Source organism: Anser anser (genome assembly GCF_964211835.1).
Source record: "Anser anser genome assembly, chromosome: 3".
Taxonomy (NCBI): domain Eukaryota; kingdom Metazoa; phylum Chordata; class Aves; order Anseriformes; family Anatidae; genus Anser; species Anser anser.
Window position 1 is genome coordinate 78,665,510 of NC_139722.1, and position 23,550 is coordinate 78,689,059.

Below are 23,550 nucleotides of genomic sequence, written 5' to 3' on the forward strand. Positions count from 1 at the left end.
TTTGCCTTTACCTTTAACTCTTTAACATGAATATTTGCATGTAATTGTCAAACAATACACTAGAATTTCTTTGTCCTTTTAGAGGTGCAAGTTTTAATCACTGAATTCTAACAGGCTGGTGTAGGAAAAGAATCCCTTTTCAACTAAATTTTTTTTGTGTGTCAAGTACAAGCCAGAGCACACTCTCCACATCCTGTAGTAGCTGAGTACTCTCACTCTCAGTAAGAATAGCTGCAAAGCACATAGTACAGAGTTAAAGACCCTGGTTTGCTCCTCATCCTTATCCCACGCTAAGGTCACTCTGTTCATTCTTCCAATCCAGTATGAATTCCGCGTGGACATAAAAATCCATTTTTGACCTGTTCTGCTTCTTAATCTGTTTGAATGCCTTGTCACAAGGTTCAAGGCAAGCATATATTACTTTTTAAAGGTCATCTTCACAGAAGAAACTACACAGAAGAGAGGGTCAGATTTGGAGGAGGGGAGTTTGAAAGAAGATAACTTCATGCATCTATAGAGAATATACAAGATAATGAGAAACTTCCAAGATTCCTGCACCAAGGCAATTCTTGACATGTCTACCCTTTCTTCTATAAAGAACATTTTGGTGCTCTGAAAAGATGAGTGCATTTTCACAAAGACAACAGAAAAAGCCTCCCCAAATATATTCTTTAATGGTATGGAAGAGACATACATTGCCTGAAATAATATATTTTAGGCTTCATCTGATTGTAGAGTTTTCCCCTTTTAAGTCAGAGCAAAATTCTGAAACAAACACTTTTAATAGTGGATCTTAATTATTAAGCTTTCTATTCTGTTAGATGCTCTTGATAATTAATTTTACATTTATGTTTATAATCAGGTTGGTTCTGAAAAGTTTACTGACAAAGTAGCACAAAAAACTGTGAGCACATATGCACGTTTTGTTAATGGTAATGAAGTCACAACTGTATAATTAGATTCTTCACAATGTTAATCTCATTTGGTTCCAATCTACAGATTTGACATTTTCCATTAGTTTTGGAGTAGCATTGGAAAAGATATGTTGAAACACTCCCTTTACTGTGAGTGAATAGGAGATGAAATCTAGGCACTCCTGTTTTCTGGAAGAGCTAAACAGGAATTTTAGAATTTTTCACACGCCACTACCATAATAATAAGGCATCACAGTAAAGCGTTCTTCTGATTTCACTGACCTTAGGTCATATACTTAACAGTACATCTTTTCTTAAGAAATAGTTCCCCCAAAATCAAATATACCAATTAAAAAAAAAGCAATCTATACAAGTATAAAATTTCTTGGAAGGATGTTATTGGCTTCTAGTATAAAAATAAATATTAATGGAGAGAAAGGAAGTGAATAATCTGATGCAGACTGAATCGATCTCTGTGCTCAGATTCTAAACCTGAAGGCATACAAAATTAAATTTGAGGGAGAAATTATTAACAGACTTACTAAATAACAACTGATCTGTTCATCTGGGTTTAGGTACCTATCACCAGTACACAGTACCTGCTTGAGTTAGTTTCAATTTTACTTTATTTTTTTCCCCTCTTCTTAAGATCGCATTTTGGAAAAAAATCAATAGCATACAGACCTGGTTTCCCCCAGCGTTATGACATTCATAAACTCCAACAACACCATCTGCAAAATGGCCCAGAGTATCAAGGCAATTGGTACCCTGCTGCAAAGCCCCAAAAGCTATATCTTGATGATCAGGTACCCTAAAATAAAACCAGAAATATCTGCTTAAGTAGTTTCTTTTTTTTTAATCTATTTTTATTTGAAGTATTTTTAAGATGAGAGGTTAAAGATGAATGATGACTGATTTGAAAATTTCAGTTGTCTTTTGAAGATGGAAGGCAATTATTTGATCACATGGATAAAACCAACTTTGAAGCATAGAACAGAGTACAAAAAGATTTGTATGTTCATCCTTGTTTTCTCATATAAACTCAGTACAACAAGTAAATAAAGGTGATGATATCATCATTTGAGGTCACTTAAGTCTTAATTCTATCAGTTAAGGTCATCAAGCCTTCTTGTTTGTTGTGTTGTGTTTTTTTTTCAGCCAAGCTATCAGAAATATGACACACTACATTTCTCCCAAACCGTTCTTATTGAAGTGCTAGAAACGGTGTTGAAGAAAATAAGTGTTTTACTGATATCTTTTTAAACAGCTGCATATAAACTGGAATTCACATAGTCTTGAAATACCTAGGCAAATGAATTCAGAGTACACTTGTGGGGCAGACAGACCATAAGTTCATATCAAACAATAAAGCAAGGGCATATAAACTCCTTTAAAAACTTCAGATTATAATAATAATTCAACCCAACAGAATGAGGACAAGGGAGATAACAGAATAAGGTAACATTACACTCCAGTAATGCTTGTTGCAGCACATTTTCCAGGAGAGCTTACAAGACACATTTCTTCTGGCAAATGAAACAAAAATAAATATCCTCTGGCACTTTTAAGAGAAAATAAATAGTAACTTCCTTCCTCACAGCATCATCCTGGTTTATGAGACCCTTTAGTATGTGTGGTTCTTCACAAGTTTTACTAGGGCTGTAATGGCTGATGGTCTTGCATTCCAAGCCTGTATGCCACTAGTAGTTATCTAACTTTACTGACACAGTGCCCCCAGGAGGAAAAAAAGAAAAGTATTCTTATGAGCCATGTTGCTAATACTGAACTGACAACAGACAAACTAGTTTAGAGACTCAGATCTGACAGACATACATAGTAGGAGGTTATTGAACAAAAACCTTTTTATTCAAAAAGTGACAAATGTTTTCTTTGAGGATTTTTCATTAGTTAGATGTGTTCTAAAGCAGCAAATTTCAATTTGTGTCATGTATCGTGTTAATGCTCTAAGTGTTGACTCATTTTGCAGAAAGTATTAGTGATGTTACCACTCATTTCTCTGTTTATGCACATGCATAAAGGTTAGCAATTATCCACTGACAGAGTAAGAGACGATAAAGAAGACCACCAAGCTTCTTAGACCAATGCCTTTAGCAATGCTTGCGAAATTTACAAGGCTTTGTTATCTGCTAACTTGTGTTACTTGTACCATACTGAGATTCAGTCTTCTCACTCAGATAGGCATGTGCTTAGGTGAAGGCAAAGCTTTAAAAAGAGAAGATGACAGAGAACAATGTGTCTTCAAGCAAACAGCCTGTGTAGGTGACTAACTCCAGGCTCAGAGAAGTTTAGTTCTTTGGACACTGTTCTCTAGAATATTGCAACTACAGCTTCAGTTGCATTTAAGTGGAAAAGAAAAAGATTACTTGGGAAAAATGAATTTTTAAGAATAGAACTAACAAAAGTGAAAGCAAATAAGCCTACATGATGGATTTTTTTTTTCACAAATAATTTTTTAAAATATCTTTTACTTCCAAGGAAGTGGAAAGAAAAACCAATGATTTCTGGGGAAGGCAAATAAAGAATTCCATGCTATTGTGGATTCAGCTGAAACTCACCGCAACTCAGGATAAACATTTTCGAGATACCACTTGAAGGGCTTGCAGCTAAGTCTCTTTCTGAGTTCCATTCGGCTTTGAATACTAGAAGAGGGGTAAAAAAGGAACAGTTTTCAAAGTCTGGCTGTTGTATTTATATACATTAGTGAATATAGAGGAAACTCAAGTTTCTTAGTAGAACTACATCTTAAAGAGATAATTAGATCCAGCACTACTTTTAACTCGGAAGGCAGTGTTTTGTGAAGAATAAACGAAGAGAAAGAAGCAGTTGTGACTTACTTGCCGTAAGGTACATTTCTGGCTGAAGGCACTGCTGCATAATAGAAGTTTTTGTATTCATCCATCCATACTTCTGCTGCCCTGCGTGTATTTCTAGAGACAAGCATATGAAATACAGGTTATATTTTTCTCCAACTGCAATTAAACAGTTTATTCTTGGTTTGATTTTAATCCTCCCTAGTGCTACACAGTCATCTGCCTCAAGCCAGGCAGAAGATTGATTCCCTATTAAGGACCCACGTAACAGGAAACCATTAGAAAGTCATACAACTGAAATCTATGCATTTAGAACAAGACTTGTGCCTTTTCCACACTCTTCACTACTTCATATTTTCATCTGGAATTTAATACGTCTTGAAGATCTTTCCGTAAACTTCAGAGAATTTGTTTGTTTTTGTTTGTTTTAAAAAGAGTAACTTGACAGAAACCAAATTCCGTGAGTGTTTACCTGGATAAGCAAGCTAATTAGAAACAGAAAATCTCAACAATTGGCAGTATTCAATAATGTGTTTTACCTTGCTGAAAACAGATATGCTAACTTTGGCAACACATTCAGTCTGCATCTTACTATTACCAGCATAGCACTCAACATTCCAAGACGACATAAGCTGTTGTGACATTTAAGGCTATGAACCAAGCAAGTCTGCTGCAGCTGAAGTAACAGAGGAGAGACAGTAATTAGAAAATACTTCTAATATTTTAAAAGTCAGTAATTATTACTGTAAATGCAGGGGAAAAAATAACCAATGTTCCTTACTTCTAACGAAACATCTAAGATTTCAGTCTTTATGTAACTGGTGTCTTTAAATCTCCTTTTGGACAGCAAGATGGTAAGGCTTTTTTCCACCCCCTGGCTTCTATGTCTATGTAAAACTCATTTACTTATTTTGTTCATAATTTTATGCTTAGAAAAAGTCTTACTTCACTTGCAACACCGAAGCTTATTTTACATTTGGCAGTAAGTTCATCTTGAGCAACCAAAGTAAACGCTGTCAGCCAACAACTTTAACATTACTCTTTCCAATTCAGAAGGCAGAAATAGCCAGGATAAAGTCAGTAAAATTAGTAAGACCCCAAAGAAGCCAGGGTATGGAAAAACAGAGTGTCGGGAGCACTCAGCACTTACATTAGACCACGGATAATGAAACTTAGCATCACGCCATTAGAGACAGTTCTGCATGGACCAGACTGGGGTCTGCAAGGTTTATTAGCTCGGATGAAGTTACATACTAAAGCAGCTGGTCCTCATGCAGCAAAGCATATATGTGCAAAGCTAAACTGATCTAGTAAATCCTGCCAGACGCAAGCTGTGTCTGCCCACACCACACAGCCAGGAAGTCATCCCCTCTCTCCTCTTGTAATACAGACCTCCCAGTCTCTCATCCAGAATCATCAATTTGTTTTGGCTGCCCAAAGGCAATGCACACTGACTAGTCAGCTAAAAATAGGAAGCTTATCCAGTGCACTCCAGAACAAGTTACATACAGTCAAGGGACAGATGATTGTATAAGCTAACGAGTCCCAGTTGCACAACCAGCACGGATTCTGTGCACCAAGTTTCTTGGCACCAAGGTCCCACACATATCTGATAATATCTGCACCGTGAGGGTATCCTATTACCCTAGGTTTCTCATTCTATCGCTGCTTTGTTTGTTTAAAGGAGCTTTGTTATATTAGTTTGACATATGAGACAGCTGACTGAGGAGGAAACATGACCTTTAACTATACAGCAACTTGTCAACCCTGCTTTTAAGTGATATGCAAGTTTTCTAGGTCAATTCAAAAATAACTCTAATGAAACAGAGAACTTTAATGGCATTGCAGCATTTCAGACATCTCAGCAGACAAAGGCAATAAACAGTCCACAGAGAAAGATAGATCTGGAAAGGGATGCAAGTTCCCAAGATGCTAGTTTGTAGGCTTTAGTTGTCCTCATCATTCACACCCAGGTGGGACCTCTTTTTCAAGTGACTGGAAAGCAAAATGCTACTAAAAAACCTGTCATAGTAGCTGTCAGGACATTTGAGTGATCAAATTACAATGATTATTTGACTCCACAGCAACAAAATCTAAAAGTTTTAACCACAGTATAAACACAGAATCTTCAGCCACTGCTAATATGATATATTTCTGATGCATGCTCTATTCTTGCACACATACAGCCAGGCCCTTTTCTTGCTTTTCAGATGAGTTATGTTTAAGTACCTATTTAACATCACAAGAAAAGCAGCACCTTGGCAACAGACCAAAGACAGAAAAAGCTGCAGAGCAGGAAAACTGCACAACTTTATTAACCATATTATTTATTAACCTTGATCCTTGTTATGACATCAACATTTTAAAGCCTACTGTAAAGCAGTTGCTTCCTAAACCTACATAATATGGTTTAATAGGTAGATCCTTCTATCCTCCTGGCACACACTATATATAGGGGAAGTTCAAATTGGGTGTTAGGGAAAGGTTCTTCACCAAGAGGGTGGTTGGGCACTGGGACAGGCTCCCCAGGGCAGTGGTCATAGCACTGAGCCTGACAGAGTTCAAGATTTATTTGGACAATGCTCTCAGACATATGGTCTGATTTTTTTGGCAGTCCTGTGTGGAGCCAGAAGTTGGACTCAATGAACCTTGTGGGTCCCTTCCTGCTCAGGATATTCCAGGATTCTATACTGGCAGAGATGTAACATATTACGAGAGGATACTTCATCACTAGCTTTTGCTTTCCCACAAGTACTGTTATTCATTTTCACTGTAGCATAAAATACAGAACTCAAAGTAGAGGGGACCAGAAAAATCCCTACTATGACTACTGGAAGAAATGAAGACTGTCACTTCATTTTAGCAGACGTAAATTCATTAGTGTCACATTGCTGGCATAGCCAACATGGAATAGAACAATTTATACCTCCAAGGTGATTCCTCAGCCTAAGGTGAAATATTATTCCAAATATATTGGCAGCTTGGAACTTTCTTCCAGACTTAAATACAACAGCGCTCTGTGCTGTTTCATGTTAAACAGTGTTGGGGTTCCATATTCTTCGAGGATAAATGATTTGCAGCTCTTAACTCATGGAACTTTTAGCTCATATTTATACTCCTTCAGGCCCCTGAGCATGGAGTCCAATACTCTAAACCAAAATCTACACAGATGATTCAGCTAGAATTGACAGAGCCTTGGTCAAAACATGTCATACACTCATGCAGCACCTTAAACCACATGACTTAAAACACTATGAACATGAATCAGGATTGCCATTCTCATTCCACAGAAGAGCAACTGTGGAAATAGTTCAGTATTGCAGCTACTGCCACACATTAAACCAACAGCAAAATTAACACACGCTAATTTGAGTTCTTAATACTGCAGTTTCTTAGGTCTACACAAAAAAAGCATTTTAATCTTGTTACAAGAAGGGGAGATATGATATAGAATGAAGCTTTCAGCAGCCTGGCATAAATACCAGAATCAGTCTACACAATCATTTATATAACTCAAAATTGATTGAAAGCAAAGTTAACCATTTCCTTCTCCGTATTCTCTGTCTGCCTCTACTACAAATTTCCTCTTTTTTTTTTTTTTTAAAGAATTTAAGGTTCTTCTCTCAGTCTGCATAGCTGCCTCAAAATCATCAGCTTCCTTTAAGGAAAAGGTCCTTAAAATGAAATTACTGCCACCTGCTGATCATTTGAAGAAATCCAAAACATTGCTATTTAACTGAAGGCCAGACTACGAATTACCTTGCAAATACAGTACCACTCCCACCAGGAAATGTGTACGGATGCTGTTTGCGGAATACGTGACCAACTCTGCTGCAAGGGATGATTTCTAGGCTCCCACCACATTGCCAAACTCGGAATGAGATCTCTGCAAAGAAAACATGAAACACCAACATCACAAAATAATGTAATTTCACAGGATATTATTTACAGGAAACTTGAATATTGCTGGGAAGATCAATATATTTACTTTTTTTTTTTTTGAGAAATTCCAGGATAAAACAAAGGTACATCTGAGCATTCTACTTCATTATTCTTCAAGTTCTGAAGAAATAACTGTATTAACTTGGAAGGAAAACTGTATGTCTTCTCTCATCTGAGGTTACCCAGTATTCTCCAAATTCACAGATAGGACAGGCTTTTGTTCTATTACTGTGCTTCATCTAAATGTCAAGCAATAGTAGAAACACTTAACATAAATTAATGACCTTTTCTAAAAGAAATCACCTAAAGATGAAATAGAACAGACATATTCAAGACATGATAAAACAATCAACAGTTTTGAGCTGCTGACTTATATCAGATAAACACTCCCAAATGCTGGCAGCTGAATAAGTTATTGCAAGTCAATCTTGATTTGAGAAAGACTGAATAGAGAGGTGACACATATAGATTGAAGGCTACGGACTGTATACGTCTACACCAATCTAGCAAGCTTACCTTGCCAGTGAAGAGAGATCTAGAAACATTGTTGCATGTTTCTCAGCTTAGACAACTGTCAGCACAAGTTACCTCCTGCTGACAGGAAACTTTTCCTCATTCATTCCCAGTAAGCACACGGGTGCTTCCAGTAGCACTTTCTTAGTTTTGATTATTTCCCTCTTTAGCCTAGCAGCTGCTACTGGTCACCGACTCCTACCCTTAGTTTCAAACCTCTTCATCACCCCTTGATACCTTGCCACAGATTTGAAACAAAAACCACACACACAAACACTAAGCAGCTCTATTTCAGTGTCTACTTTTAAGGCTACACTAAGTGCCATTCTTCCTCCAGAAGCCTTCCTCCCACATACACAAATAAAAAAAAGTCACAAAACCCAGCATCATTTCTAAAATTAAAGTAGAAAAAAAAAGCTATAGAGAGCCTGTCTGACCAGAGGAGAAAAAAGGTGCTGTGATTTAAAACACTGACAATGCAAGATAACTGCTTTTCTCCCAAATGGTCGTTGTTTTTACACGGATTGCTTCGTATTTGTTTTACTTCAATAATAATTTCTATTGCATCAAGGCCAGCTAGGCATATTCATGAATTCTGAACAATCAGCATAGTCCAATCTGTAGACAGATAATCTTCCAAAAATATTAATAGGCAATAACATTGTCTTTGGCAATAACTTATGACCTTGATTTTCAAGTTGAATTAACATGGAACAATAGGCAAAATGAATTTTAGAAACAACTGAAAATGACATTCTTGTTGTACATTTTTCACAGCACTTTAATCTTCTCTTATTTTGAGCTTAGAATGACAAAAATGAAGAATTACAACAAACGACTGGTAACAAAAGCACTTTTATATTTCTACCAGAATAAACTACACAGATAAAAGACTTGAGGCTTTCCCCTATCCAGCTCAAATTTGATCCCACAGTGCTGAAATTGTCAAAGCAGAGAAGTAATAATTTTCTTATATCACTTTGAAGCATAATTTATGGAGTTCTATAATTTCTGGAGTTTTGCTAGAAAGTTCAGACAGTGATCAGTCCAATGTGAGAGTTAGTTACATGCAGTGAGGCTAGGACGTTGCTTAGTGAAAGGCAGCAGGGAGATCTGACCAAAGACAAACACTTTTGCATTAGACAAACAAATGCAGACTAAATGCTCAGAAATCTAGAATTAAGCTTCATTAAGTATTGGGAAGTATATCCCTCTGAAGTGAAGAGAAGGGAGATTCTGGATAAAAATAAAGGTCAATACAATATGCTTAAAGGCCTTTCTTTTTTAAATGATTATTTTTGAACATTTAATCCAAAACATCACTATCATCTTCATTAATGATCTGATTGTGACCTGGATGTAGGTGCTGAAAAACTATTCCAGATGCGGTTTAGAAATGCCTTGTGAATCAACTTTTTTTCATTATTCATAGCTTCCTCTACTGTGTATGTTAATGCTTTGTCATTTGATTAGTTCTCCTTCCATAAACGCCCAGAACATAGACCTATAACTCAACACAACACTGAACAAACCTTGACCTGTCTTGTACAACAAGCATATGTAATCAGCCAAATTTGGAAACAATGTGAAAATGCACCATCCCTCTATGATTAAAACAATCATTTGGCTAATTTATGAATTAAACTGTCAGCAAAATACTGCAAGCCCATCCTGGAATTGGTAAAGTCGAACCTATACTAACGCGAAGAAAAGATCTCAAGTGCTTTGTACATGCTTGAAGGAAAAATGCAAAGTTTTATACAGTATAAATATGTTTAAACTATTTTGCAAGTCCACCTAGCAGATCATTTGCATGTAACATCAAGAGGCTGATCGACAGATATTCTGGAGAATGAAGAGGCCATACAAGTGGACATATTAGATTTTGAACTGCACATCACAGATTTCCACTATCTGGCATATGTCATTTATTGCTAATTAAATAATACACCATGCAATTTTTACACACCTTCTGTTAATCTTGCAGCTATGAACAAATAATTAGCTGTGTCCTGTCTGACTTTGCTTTTTTAAGCAGCAGATAAAAGGCACCCCAAAGCCTCCATCTCCTTCCTCCCATGGTAGGAGAAGGGGGAACAGACTGCAGCAGAAGCAACAAACAGCTTTTTGCATGCAGACTTTTCACCTACAGTAAGGAGCTGTTGCTTGTGCCTTTTACTGCTATCAAGTCCTCAATTATCAAAGCATACAAGCAGCTGCTAAATTTTCAGGAAAAACTCAGTCACTCAAGTACATGCTTACAGCTAATCAAATATTTAAGTGCTCTAGTGGTAAAAGAGGTTCTCAGAGAATGCAAGTTTTGCAGAGAATGCAAGCTTATCCAATGACTTTCCAGGATGTTTTAAAAAACAAAGAACAGTTATGATGTTCAAACTTCTACAATTTAGTCATATGCAGCCAAAATGGGGGTGGGGAATAGAAACAGGAAGTAATTGTTCAGAACATGCAAATGTTTGAGTATTGCACAGAAAGGTCAGACAGTGGACCGTAAGGAAGTATCTTCCAGCCTTCAAGTTCTTTACACAAGTTCAAGGAATTTTAGGATTTTGTAGATTGCACATGCAATAGAAAAGTTTTAATCCTTAGAACTGGTCCTAAAACACACTATTTAGAATGTCTGAGATGCATCTGTACCTTGAAAATTTAATGACATACTGCAAGTCTTGAGAAGTTGCAGAGTTCAGCTCCTCCTAAATCATTTTTAATACAAGTATACCAGTCTTAGCTGAAAAAAGTCATTCCACAATACTGTTATACAGAGAGCTAGACAACCCTACTAATGCTAAATCTAACCACAAGGTCAAAGAAGCAATGCCTAATGTGCAAGTTCTCTTGAACTTTCCTCCTTCTTCCCCCAAATCCCACTCACTTCAATATCTGAAAATAAGGAATTACAACAAAAATGCCTTCTCAATCATAATTATTTTGTTGGGCTAAAATACGGGTATAAAACACTAAGGTGATATGTCAAGCAATATAGTAGGATCAATGATAAATAATAGACCATTCTTCAGTTAGCTAAGTTTCGACTGATTTCTTAAAGTGTAGGTAAGTACATTAAACCCATGATCGCCTACATTCTGCTTGTCATTAAGTTTCAGCATCTTAAATATCAAAAAGTTGTCAGCATTTAAACATTATTATATTTTAATCTATAACATTAGAAAATGATGACTTTCAAAACAAGGTATCATTTTTGGAATTAATTTCCTATCTACATCCTGAGGGTTGTGTTTTGCCTGCCAACTTTCAATCCAATTTTTTTTTTTTTTTTTTACTGTGCAGTGAGCAAATACATGCATTTCCTCATACTTAGTTTACAATTCCTACCCTGTTTTAATTCTTTTGTTGATGTACACATTTTGGGTGTTGCCAGTAATGCACCTGAAGTTTTAACTCTGTTTCTTAATCCCCTCCGCATAAAACCACAAAGATCATGAATCCGTGACAGTAAAGACAAAGTTGAAAGGTGCTTTCTTTCAAAAGTGATCCAATGGTAAATGATATACTTACCTAAGTTTTCTCCACCCCAAACATCCATCATCATGTCATACTTTCCTAGTTCTTCAAAATAGGATTTATCCATCACAAACAACCCGCCAGCTATCATGGGTGTCCTAAACAGACAAGAAAAATTAAATACTTATAGAACCATGAACTGGGAGGTGTCTATTTGCATCTCAGGTTTAATACATCTTTGAAAAAACTGCAGTGTTTTCAAAGGCAACTATGTTTACATCTATCACTTCAAAGCTTGTCTGCATACCATCATACAACACTTCTATGGCAAGTACAGAACTATGACCATCATTTCAGCTTCTGAGTCTATTTCCAAATTTCCATTTGGCTCCCAAGATTTCTATTTAAAGACTGGGAATATGTGCCAGCAATAAAATATTGAAACTGATGCTGTATTTCAAGCTGTCAAAACATATGATTTTGTGTTTAAATTTGATATGCTTGATATCTGTTTTTTGTTAAGGTAAGATAATCTAACAGTGACCTTTAAAGCTGGGTGGTCTTTTCTGTTTGTTGGTGTTTTTTTTAATAATCAAGTATTTGAGTCTCAGAAGGCTACACAAATATGAATGAAGTTTCCATATTCCTGAAAGCTATGGAAAAGATTCCTTTTCAAACTGAGAAAATGAGTTCTAGCTTTGTTTAGTCACTGACTACTTGGTCCTGAATCCATTTCTATTTTTAAATCTATGTCAAGTCTAACTGTAGATATATGGTTGCTATATCTCATCGCATGTCATTTAAAGTAAAATGACACAGACAAGGAAGTTTACTTATTTTTTTTTCTTTTTTATGGGAAAACAAAGGATGCAAATTCTACACTACAGACAGTGTCTGTTTTTCGGTATTAGAGTTTATAATTAGCAAGGTAGTGTTTCCATTTGAACCTCCCAAACTGGAAATATTAGCTTTAGTCTGTTTTGGAGATGCAACATGCACAAAAGTAATAGTTACATGAACAGTATTAGAGGTAAACTCTGCTTCAAGCTATGTTCTTCTATGCCCTGAAGCAACGTTACACTCTTCATGATTTATTGTGTATTTAAATCTTCATCAGATAAATTAACCAATACTAATCCATTTGCAATGAAGTGCCCTGACAGGAACAGAGAGACCCATGAAGATGGATCAGTAAGTTTCTTTTACTCAAAAAAATTAAAGCATTATCCATCAAAGGGAGAAAAAGTGGTACAGACGCACTTTATGGGAGCAACTGGGTTTCCTTGCCGTGCTCTTCTTTGCTCTGGTGTCATGTAATCCCATTTGAACACCAGGTTCCAGTCAAAACCTTTAAGAAGAAAATTATGATAGAGAGTAAGTAGGATGTTAAAAAGACGGTGGTCATCATTCAAGTTGCAGTAACATAATATTGACCCAAACCACTTGGAACTGAAATTTAAGTTAAAAACTTTAAATTTGTACAATCTTATGGGTAGAAAACAAATGAGGAGGAGACTGGATAAAAGGTAAAAAAGTTGGACAGAATAAAAAATTAAATCTCAAATATAAAAAAATGATTTCTCTTGTTGCCATCTATTACACAAAGTAAGAAACCCACTCAACAAATGAGAAAGCATAAGCCTTAAACATGAGATACTGGATTCATGCATAAGTCATATTGAACATCATATGAGAATCTTCATCCCATTACAATTGCTCTCTACAGTTCTTACTGTACAATTACATTTCAAGTCTTCTATGCTCACATTTATGCTTACACAAACTTAATACAGTACTTGGTACTCCTCTCTATCAGCAGCAGTTCTCTATCACAAAGGTTGCAACAGATTATGTAGCTCCCACTTCTCTTATTAACATTCATTTAAGTTCATCCTTTTCTACTGCATGCTCCTAAATACATCATTTTTAAACCCGGGATAAGTGCTGGAGGGCCAGAAATCTTACTCTTCTTATGTAGGTACATGTGTCTGCATGCACAGCAGGAGAAGGTCTGGACCTTTCATGAGTTAAGCACAAAAAAAAGATCACCAGTACAAACAAGACCAACAGGTCACCTCCAGCAGCTTTCTACCTGGCAACAGTTTAAAACACCTTCCTTTAGGCAACGATACAAGAAACACAGCCAGTATAAAATGACCCTACTACAGGAAACACTTTGTAACTATTTTTGATCTGGGCTAGACCATTAAGTATGAACCTCTACCAAAAAACTACAAAGGCTACACAGCACTCCCCCAATATGCCTAGCAAATCAGCCTTATACAGACTGCCTGCTGCCAAAAGCATTTAGATCCTATGAGGTAATGTAATGAATGATTTCCAGATTTCTGTTGCACAGATGTCAATAGTTTTCTTTCTCTAACACGAAGATAAAGCAATTACTTTCTGGGGAAGTGGGAAAAAATTAGCTAAACAGACAACAATTATAGTCCTACAGGCTGTTTGCACCAATAAATGCACATGGTAAGGACTGAGGTGGAGAGTTTGAAATGAAAATTGTTTAGTTTTCAACTCCCAAAATACTTATGTCTCATGCACACAATACAGAAGTTATCCTAAACAGTCTTTACAACATGTATGCCAAGTTTTCCTCTACAGGTTTGAGCCCTTCATAAGGTGTTGCACTATAAAAATGAAAGACCATCTAAATACTCCAAATATTCCAAGTAGCAAAACAGTAAAATGGCTACAATTGATAGCAATGCAAAGTCTCCAAGCTTGAAAAGAAAAATGAACTCCAATATTTCCATGCAGTTAAAAAGTCTCATCTCATCATACATACCCAGCAAAATTACTTGCATCTGGGAAAACCTGAAAAAACCCTACTGTTCTCCAGCACAAGTGGTAGAGATAGTGTTACGTACACCATAGTGAACACAAGGGGTCTCTTTCGGAACACAGCCCTGTGTTGCTAACTCAGAACAAGTGTATAAATTGCCTACCCATGAAAATGTTTTTTCCGTCTCCATTTTCACTGAGTCTGGGAAAAAATTGCACTCAATGAGATAGTATCAGTAACTCTGTAAAAGGAGTATTTTTTAAATACAAGTGCATATCCAGTATGAAATTCTATCATGGGTAAATTGCATAATAGGCACAACCTAAGTTATTAGATCTCAGTTAACTACAATTTATTTCAGTAATTAAAGTGCTTCTCAGGGTGTAAACAGTTTTGCAAGCCTCCTCCCCTCAAAAACAAATTTGTAATATAAAGTCCTCTGTAAAATTTGCTGGATGGCTTGTCTTGGGTAAGTCTTTTAAAAACAGACCAGTAACAAATGCTGTCCCAGCTGTCTCAACTTTCCATGCTTCAGCCACACAGATACTCTATCTAAGATTGAAAGCATGGTTTGATTTCCATGTTTAGATTTGGCCCCAGTGAAAGCGTCCTGTGATACCAAATGCTGTAGTGCCCCTCACACACTAATCTGTCCTTCGGGAACTGAAAGGGAATATACTATTCACATTTCAACATACCCCAAATAGTATTTAGATATTGCTATGTGAAAAATGTGTTGTTAAAATGCAGCTTCTCACTCCTCAGTACAGAAGTACAGAGGGGCTCAATGCACTTTAAAGGATCTATTTCTATTGTGTATGACAGGAGAAAATGAGCATTAAAGAAGAAAATGGGAAACAGATCCATAGACGAAGCATGAAAAGCAGTAAGAAGTAAAATGATCTCTCAATTCTCTCCGACTTCAGTTGGGAAGAATTAAAGAGCATGAACCCCACAGGAACCAATCAAAGGTTTCAATGAAAACTCCTCCTCCTACTGCAGACAACAATAAGAGCCACATAATGGTATAGAGATTTCCATGCTTGCTTTATAATGAGTAGATTGGGTAAAAGCCTTAAGGTTTTAATAAAGCTGGCACACAGATAATAGCATAGTATTATATATTAGCATATTGTGAATATATCCACTGTAGGCATTCTTTCAGAACATTAATTAAAAGGATATAGAAACTCTCACCTCCAGGTCATGACTGGAACTTAAAGCATATGCAACATTATGCAAATATTACTTTCATTTTGGTTTACTGGAACGAACACTTGGTGGCCAGTTCTGGACTAGGAGGTCACAGACAGAATGGGCCTGAAATTGATTTTCCCTTCCCCGCTCAAGAATGCCCATTCAGAAAAAGCTGAAACAACGTGGGAACAGCACCATGTAATTTCTATATTGTGGCTCATCTTATATCTGTTATGCAGACAGTAGTTTCCAGGGTTGCAGGAACAACTGGGGGGAGGAGGTGGAGACAGCTATTTTCAATGTTATATTCCTACTAACAGTGAAAAAAACTTTAAAAAACTTGTAATGAATAAGGATTTTAGCATGTGGTTGCCCTCCCTCCATTGGAAAAGGAGAAGAAGAATTACTTTTGGAGTGCTTCACAAAGCTTTTTATTATTTGCTGTCAACAGTTTACACTAACCAGACAGTGAAACTGTAACATCTCTAAAATGAATTTAACAGGAAGTTTTGTAACAGTATAGGTATAAACACTACAAATTTAAGGTCACATTTTACTCTCTTCACAATTACAGATCATCACTAACAAAAACATTTTTTTTAAGCACATTCCAAAGCTTTCTGCTTTTTCAGAAGCATTTAATTAAGCAAACCAGCATCTTGAAAAAAACTCATAGGCACTGCATTGCTGATGGATTTCTAAACTAGATAGCAATTAAAGCCTGTCTTATCTAAAAACAGAATCATAAGCTCTGGCCATAAGCTGCTTCTGACACATGCACAGTGCTACAAACATTGGAGTGACTCTTGCACGATGGTAAAAGGCAGCATAAACTTATAAGAATTCGTATAATAAAAATGAACGGTTTTAAAGTAGAAGGCAATAAGGCCAATTAAAATCCAAGCCTAGAGAAACAACTGACATCTAGAAATTAAGCTAGAAATGCAAAAGGGAGGAGCAGTACGTTAACAGCCCATTCCACAACTGCAGTGATTATGAGCTTTGATTCTTGATGCTTTTTATTTTGTATTTGTATTCCAGTACAGGTACATACCGCCTTTTAAATCAGCTGACGCCCCCACGTACTGGAAGTTGTCCATATTAATTACATCAATAATAGGAGACACAACTCTGGTCTTGTCCTAAAATAAATATTAGAAAGTGATATTGAAATAATGAAATCAATATAGAAAGATTCATTCAGGATGAGATGTTGCACAGTTCTGTAGGATTTCATCAGCACTTCTCCCCCAGCTTTTCCTCTATTTCAGCTTCTGACTCTGAATAGTATTGCTCACCCTTGCTTCAGAGAAAGGAACCACACTATATAGCTGAGAATCCACTTTGTATTCTATTCTAGGCTAACTTACAGGCAAGTAAACCCCCTTCTTCTGGCTTGCTCTTGAAGCAAACTCGTAGTTCAAAAGGCAAGCAAGCAAACACCACTTCCATTCCTATTTTTCAAACCGGCTCAAAAGAGAAGAACTATCCAGGTAATTCATACTTTCACAGCAAATATCTAGCCACACAGAGTACTGCAGTCTTATTACTTCAACCTTTAAGGAACGTAGGCGTTTCTACAATCAGATAAGTCTTAGGTTAATGATAACCCATTTCACACTAGAAGAAGAATTACAACTTCACAGTGAGACACCAGATAGGAGAAAACTGAAAAAAGCACCTCTTAAACTAATGAATGCTATTAATCTCTGGCAGCCAAGATTCCAGTGGCACGGATGCTGCATTCCTCTGTCTGAGCATGGTCTCACATACTATTTCAAGCAATGTTAATTACCTTAGCTCATGTGTTTGTCAAAATAGTTTTTAAGGGAAAAAAACATCTTTCCAGCAACTCCACATGCATCATCTATCAGGATAATAAGACATCTGTACTCTAGAAGGGACTCATCTAATATTAGAAACACAGTATCATGGTCAAATCAATTCCTCTCCATGAAGTACCTCTTGAAAAAAAAAAGGAGTTACATTTACACACTGAAGCATAGCTTCTTTTGATCAAACACGTAGTTTGGGATCAAAATAGAAAATTGAGCGCCAAGATTTAGCACCATTCAGAGAGCACAGGCACCTTTTGAACAGTATTATCACCAACTCTGTGAATATAAAAATGCTTTAAATAAACGGGATATTTTGGTAACTCTGTTACAGAGAATCTGTTCTCATTGTTAAAAAAATACCAACCTCAACATCTCCATTTTAAGTATGTATGCAGAAGCGTCTTCAAACAATACATGTATTCTGAGCAGTAGTTCAACAATACTTCCCCCTTGCTAATCCAGTATTACACATATTATCCAGTATTATATAGGAGAACAGTGTGAGCTCATAACAAGAGACTAAAAAGCAACTCCTTCAGTCAAACTCTTTGGTTGGTCCAATAAGATCATTAAAAACACGTTTTCACTTATTGATTCTTAACTACTAAATCTACTGATTTTAGCAAACCAAAACTTCATAGCTGGCGTATACCAGGTCATTCTGTATGCAAAAAGTCTCTTTCTGTATTAGCCAAAAGGAGAATCTGAGTTAGGCCTTCAGCTTTTGGCTGACAACGAAGCTAAAAGCTGATGACTTGTTATTGATTCTACATTTCTTTTAAGTATCAGTTCAGCTATACCATACGGACCAAGTGTGCATCTTTGCGAGGGATGTAACAGAAGATGTAAACAGGCCTTCCACTAAGTATTAATTAGCTAGGTCTAAAGCAAACTTGTAACAGACAAAGAAGACCAGCCTCTCCCATTCCGCTGCTGATCACATCTTCAGCTCACATTTCTGTTAGCTGTAGCCCCAAGTCTATGTGTTTAAGACGACAAGCATATGGGTTTACTAACAGTGTCCTACTTGGGAGGCAACTATGATTTATTGCACCTGAACTACAACACCATGTGTCCTTCTACACCAAAAAAGCACTTCAGGTGTACCCGTGACCTTATTTTAGATATTCTACTTACAGCGATAAAACTAAAAAACCTCCTTTCTTTAAAGACTGATGATATCTTCTAAAGAAGTTACCCAGCCTATCCAGTATTTGCAATACACCCATCAGCATGAAATAAGAAAGATACAAATGTGAAACACCCCTTTCTGTTCTTTCCTTCGCTGAAACTGATGTGGTTTATACATCTGTGTCCATCTCTAAAAATCATTTGTTGCAAAAAATCTGTATTTTCTCAAATGGGTCACAGAGCTGAACCTGGTAGGAAAACCTGCCTAAGCTGTCATCTGTCATAATAGGCAGAGCTTAAGTTAGGATTCAGTTCATCTTCACTATGCCTCCGTAACGCTGAATAAGCAGGTAGCACATCATCTCTACACATTCAGTATTTCCTCAGGCCATTACTGTTTATCTGATTAATTCTATCAATATCAGTGCAAGAGCACCACTTGCGACACTGTAAGCTTAAGTAACACATTAAGTTATTTCCCTGACATACAAATACCCAGGTTGTGACCATTCAGTTTGATGTACAACCACCACTTTCTGGGCCTGGGAACATGCTGTTCCTTCCATGATTTGAAGTGATAGATTTGTTCAGCAGCAAAGTGGACAAAATACTTGCACATCCTTAAGGTGACATTTTGCAGGGCACTGCAAAGTTGTTAATGCAGAAAACTGCTAAAAAGACCTTGCAAGTCTCCAAAGTACATGAAGTTCAAAGCCATCCACTTAAAATACTAGAAAGCAACTGCTCCTGTTAAATTGATAATGGAACACAATTGGAAAATCTTGTGCTTCTATGTGAGGATAATGGAAAGAAATAGCCTGTGAACACTGCAAGTCTCTAGTGACTGGAAATTTGTAGCAGACTGTTTCATTTTAATATTTCATAAGAAGGTTATGTATGCTCTAGAGAGTTAGGCTACTATTAGATATTATTCTCATAAACCATTGGAAATTATCCTCAGGATTCTGCATGCATTGCTTTCCCCCCAGCCCAGTACCCAAAAAACTTCAAACACTTCAAAGATTAAATTTCACAACACTCTAAGAGGAAAATATAAATATTTTCCTTCCAGCAATGTGCCAGTTAAAAGTAACTCATTCAAGGTCACAGAATCTGAGAGAGATATGAGAAAGGGATCCACGTCTTATTTCTTAATTCTAGTTTCTTAATCATTTTAAGATCTTTTGTTTAAAAATATTGTCAAAAAGTGATGCAGGATCAGTTGTGCTATGAAAACAGATGAGTTTAGTTCTGCTCCAGAAACTCCCTTTTTCCTGTAACTGATATTATAAGAATACAACAAAGTGCTTAGAAATAGAAAATGGAAAAATCAAAGTAGGAAAACATTCACAAAATAACCTAGTAATTACCAATGTTTTCAAGGTAATGGATACTCCTGATTATTATTGATATTTTGGGGGAAATCAAAGGGTTAAACTCCACTGATTCCTTGTTTAGTCTCCCCTAACCAACACACATGCTCCCCTGGAAGACAAAATGCAATTAGAAAGCCTCCTTGCAGTAGGGAACAAGGTGGGAGGAAGCATACCAGCTCCAGTTTACAAGGGTATCTGTACATTCTGAATGCTAAAATATTCAGTTTGTGTGTACGTTTTTATTGCTTTAAGCCTTTGCTCAAATTACTGAAGGAAATCCCTAGTACTGTCAAATCCCTCCAGGAACAGTAGGCAAGCATGGCCAACAAACAAGGACATTCTAACTAGGAAGCCACCTCAAAGAAGAACACTCTGGGATGGATCATCTTTCAATAGAAGAGAGGATCTCAAGGCCTCATGTCCTCCTAACACACATAAGAGGTCAAACGCACAGCTTTCAAAGGGGGTTACAGCATGTTAGATAGTATATTGTAGAATTGATTCCATTTAAACTGTTTCTGGATGCTATAATTTTTATATTTTAAAACACACAATTAAGCCCCTAAAGCTCCCACAGAATTAGATATCAAGTGGGCAATTCTGAAACTGAAGGAAAAAGCAACCCTCCCACCACACACAGAACAGATGTAGCAGAGCATCAGAGAAGACTGCATTGATGTTTAGTAACTCTAACCTGAAAAGGCTACCTTTGAGGCTAGAAAGGAAAGGAAGTTCGAATCTATTCAGCTTCTTGTCACCAAGACCATTAAGAAAATGCTATTGATTAACATCAAGTAACACACCATCTGCACTGTGAGCAAAAATCTACCCATTTAAAACAACAACTATACTATATGCAAGCCCTATACACATGTGCCCTAATTATTTGAACCAGCAGAACACCTAAAGGTGTCCTTAACAAACTCCATACCTGCTGCTTGGGAATCTTCCCAGATAAAAGTAAAATAAATGATGTGGAATTCCAGTTATTTAACAACACATCAAGCTTTTAAGAATGGAAAACTGTATTCATACAGTTGAAAGCTATTCTAAGGCACACAACTAGCATGTGTCAGGGTGACAATTACAAGGAGCAGGTTTTGAAGCATCTAATCATTCACGTACTTCTAGAAGTAACTACAGCACAAAGCAAAATATGCAGCTATTTCTCCCATCAATTACACTACATGTAATGCCAGATCTTCATTAACCTGTCAGCCACTTAATAAGACGTTTTACATTGAGTTATGATGAAAAGGTAACATTTTTCATATCCCATATCAGTTTCAGAAACTGAAATGTAGTATACCCTGAAAAAAATATCAGAGAAGAGGGTAAATGGCAAAATATTTGTCTTGCTAAAAGCAAGGCTTTATTGACCAAAACTACCTTTCTTTTCAAATTTCTCAAACAGGCAGATGACTCAAACAAATTACACAAAAAGGCTTGAGAACAGTTCCCACATCCTAGAATCAAGCTAGCGCTTTAGCAACGAGCATTCTTTGCTTCCTTCTGAGATGTATTTAATGCCTTCAAGTTCACTTTCCTGGTTAATAATTACATAGAAACTACCCTTGCAGGGCTGCAACATTTTACATAGTCACAAAAATTGAGCAAAGTGTTATGTTGCTCATGCTCAAGGGCTCTGTGGGCTGCAGGTACTTGAGTGACCAGGTTTGAGCTGATTACAGTTATTTCGCCTCCAAAACACAATTTTAAATGCTGTTATGTCTTAGGCAATTTACAGTATTTCTTGAATATACAGTAAAGCATTGCAGAAAAACAGAATAAGAAGTTATCAGTTGATGATGACTGGTTTTCCCATTGGCATATTGAGGACACGGCTTCTTCCTCCCCCTCTTTTTTTTGGAGGAAATGCAAAGGAGAGCATATGGAGAACAAGCAAGGAACTTGGCATTAACAAGACAGAGTAGCTAAGTAAAACCATTTTGACCAGGAGCACTTTGAAGGAAAGCCTTTCCAAACTAAAATATGTTAAATTAAAAGAAAATGCAATTATGGAAAAAGCTTGGGTTTTTTTTGAGCATCCCCCAACACTTCCTGGGATCACACGTGATTCGCTTTCTACTTCAGTAGAGTTCCTCCAGAGTAAGGATAACCAATCCCTGGAGAAAACAGTATACTTTCACTCTCAGTTCTGTCAATAGCTTTTCTAGGACACTGGCAAGGCATCGTTTTCACAGAAGCTGAGAGCCCATGGTCCCTGTTAATTTCCATGAGTATTTTCGTTTCACAGTTCAACCTCTTTCCCATTATCACACTGAATCTTAATGAGGCATAAATATTCAGGTAAACTGAATTACATTGAGATGATATTGGTTGAAGAGAACTATGCTTTGCTCTAAAGATTTTCAACACTTACTGAGGAGGTCCCTAAAGAACCAAAGAAGCATATATTTGAATTGCTTTTAAAGGTAATAATAAATATTCACATTTTATGTTCCTATGTTCACAGATTAAATGAACAAAAAGTGGGTTTTAATCACAGAACCTCCGATCATCTCCATCATCTTACTTCAGAGAAAAAGCCTCCTTAGAAAAATGCATAAAATTAATGTAGTATAAACCAGATGGCTTTAAAATTTAAAAGCTACTCCTTCATGAAATTACTTTAGAAGAACTTTACTAACCTCAGCTACTCTTTCCAAAAGTGGTTCCAGCCAGTGTTCATTGCATTCACAGTGACTATCCAGGAAGGTCAGTACTTTTGCTTGTGCTGCATCTGCCCCTCTGACACGAGAGCGCATCAAGCCTGCAAAGTAAAGAAAAAAGTCTGTGTAGATTCTGGAGGAAAACGATCAACAGCAGAGAGACAAACAATTGCATTCCAAGATGACTGTGAATTAAGTTACTATAAGTCAGGACATAAACACACAAGTTCGACTATAAAAACAAGATGCTGGTTAACAGTTCGGTGAAAAAATTTCAGAATAAAAAGCCTGCAACTTTAACTATTGCACTCTAGTCTACAGGTTCTAATCTTATTTAAACAAAAGAATTTAAGTGCCTTTTCAAAAAAGAGTAATATACAAGTGCAGCTGAATCTACATTACAGTAAATAGTATTAATGCTGATTAATTTACTCAACATCAGTACTGAAAACAAATCCGCCCTCCCCCAAATCCACAATAGGATATAGTGCCACTTCGGTTTTATTAGCATAACTGAAGGATTGCTACTGGGTGAATTAAAAGTACTCCTGCCTTTATGAAAGTACAATAGAGCTGCAAAAAATAATATCAACTTATCCTAACCGCCTTTTTGCACTCCCCCCACCTCCCCATTTTAAAAGTTCTCAGAAACAGTCTGTCCATCCTTCTGTCAACTTCTTCCAGAAATAACCACACTTGGTTAATTCCTGTTTAGGAGCCTTTTGCCCAGCCCCTTTCAACTGTCCGTCCTGTGTTTCTTGCAATTCACTTGTCTGTCTGTTTTGGATTTTTTTGTTGTGGTTTTGAAATCTTAACCCTGAAAAGATTTAAGAGAAAGCTTCTGATGAAATCAAAA

At 36.7% G+C, this 23,550-nt stretch overlaps 1 protein-coding gene across 1 annotated transcript in view; it reads right to left on the bottom strand.

Annotated features, from left to right (window-relative positions):
- Positions 1-23,550, bottom strand: part of GALNT2 (polypeptide N-acetylgalactosaminyltransferase 2) — a 107,229-nt gene that overhangs the window by 19,087 nt on the left and 64,592 nt on the right. The window contains exons 7-14 of the mRNA XM_083831082.1: positions 22,674-22,795; positions 16,732-16,819; positions 12,941-13,028; positions 11,735-11,838; positions 7,505-7,631; positions 3,770-3,862; positions 3,491-3,574; positions 1,599-1,725 (exon numbers count right to left, since the gene is read on the bottom strand). Coding sequence (XP_083687208.1) covers positions 1,599-1,725; positions 3,491-3,574; positions 3,770-3,862; positions 7,505-7,631; positions 11,735-11,838; positions 12,941-13,028; positions 16,732-16,819; positions 22,674-22,795 — 833 coding nt within the window. The remainder of the gene's footprint in view (positions 1-1,598; positions 1,726-3,490; positions 3,575-3,769; positions 3,863-7,504; positions 7,632-11,734; positions 11,839-12,940; positions 13,029-16,731; positions 16,820-22,673; positions 22,796-23,550) is intronic.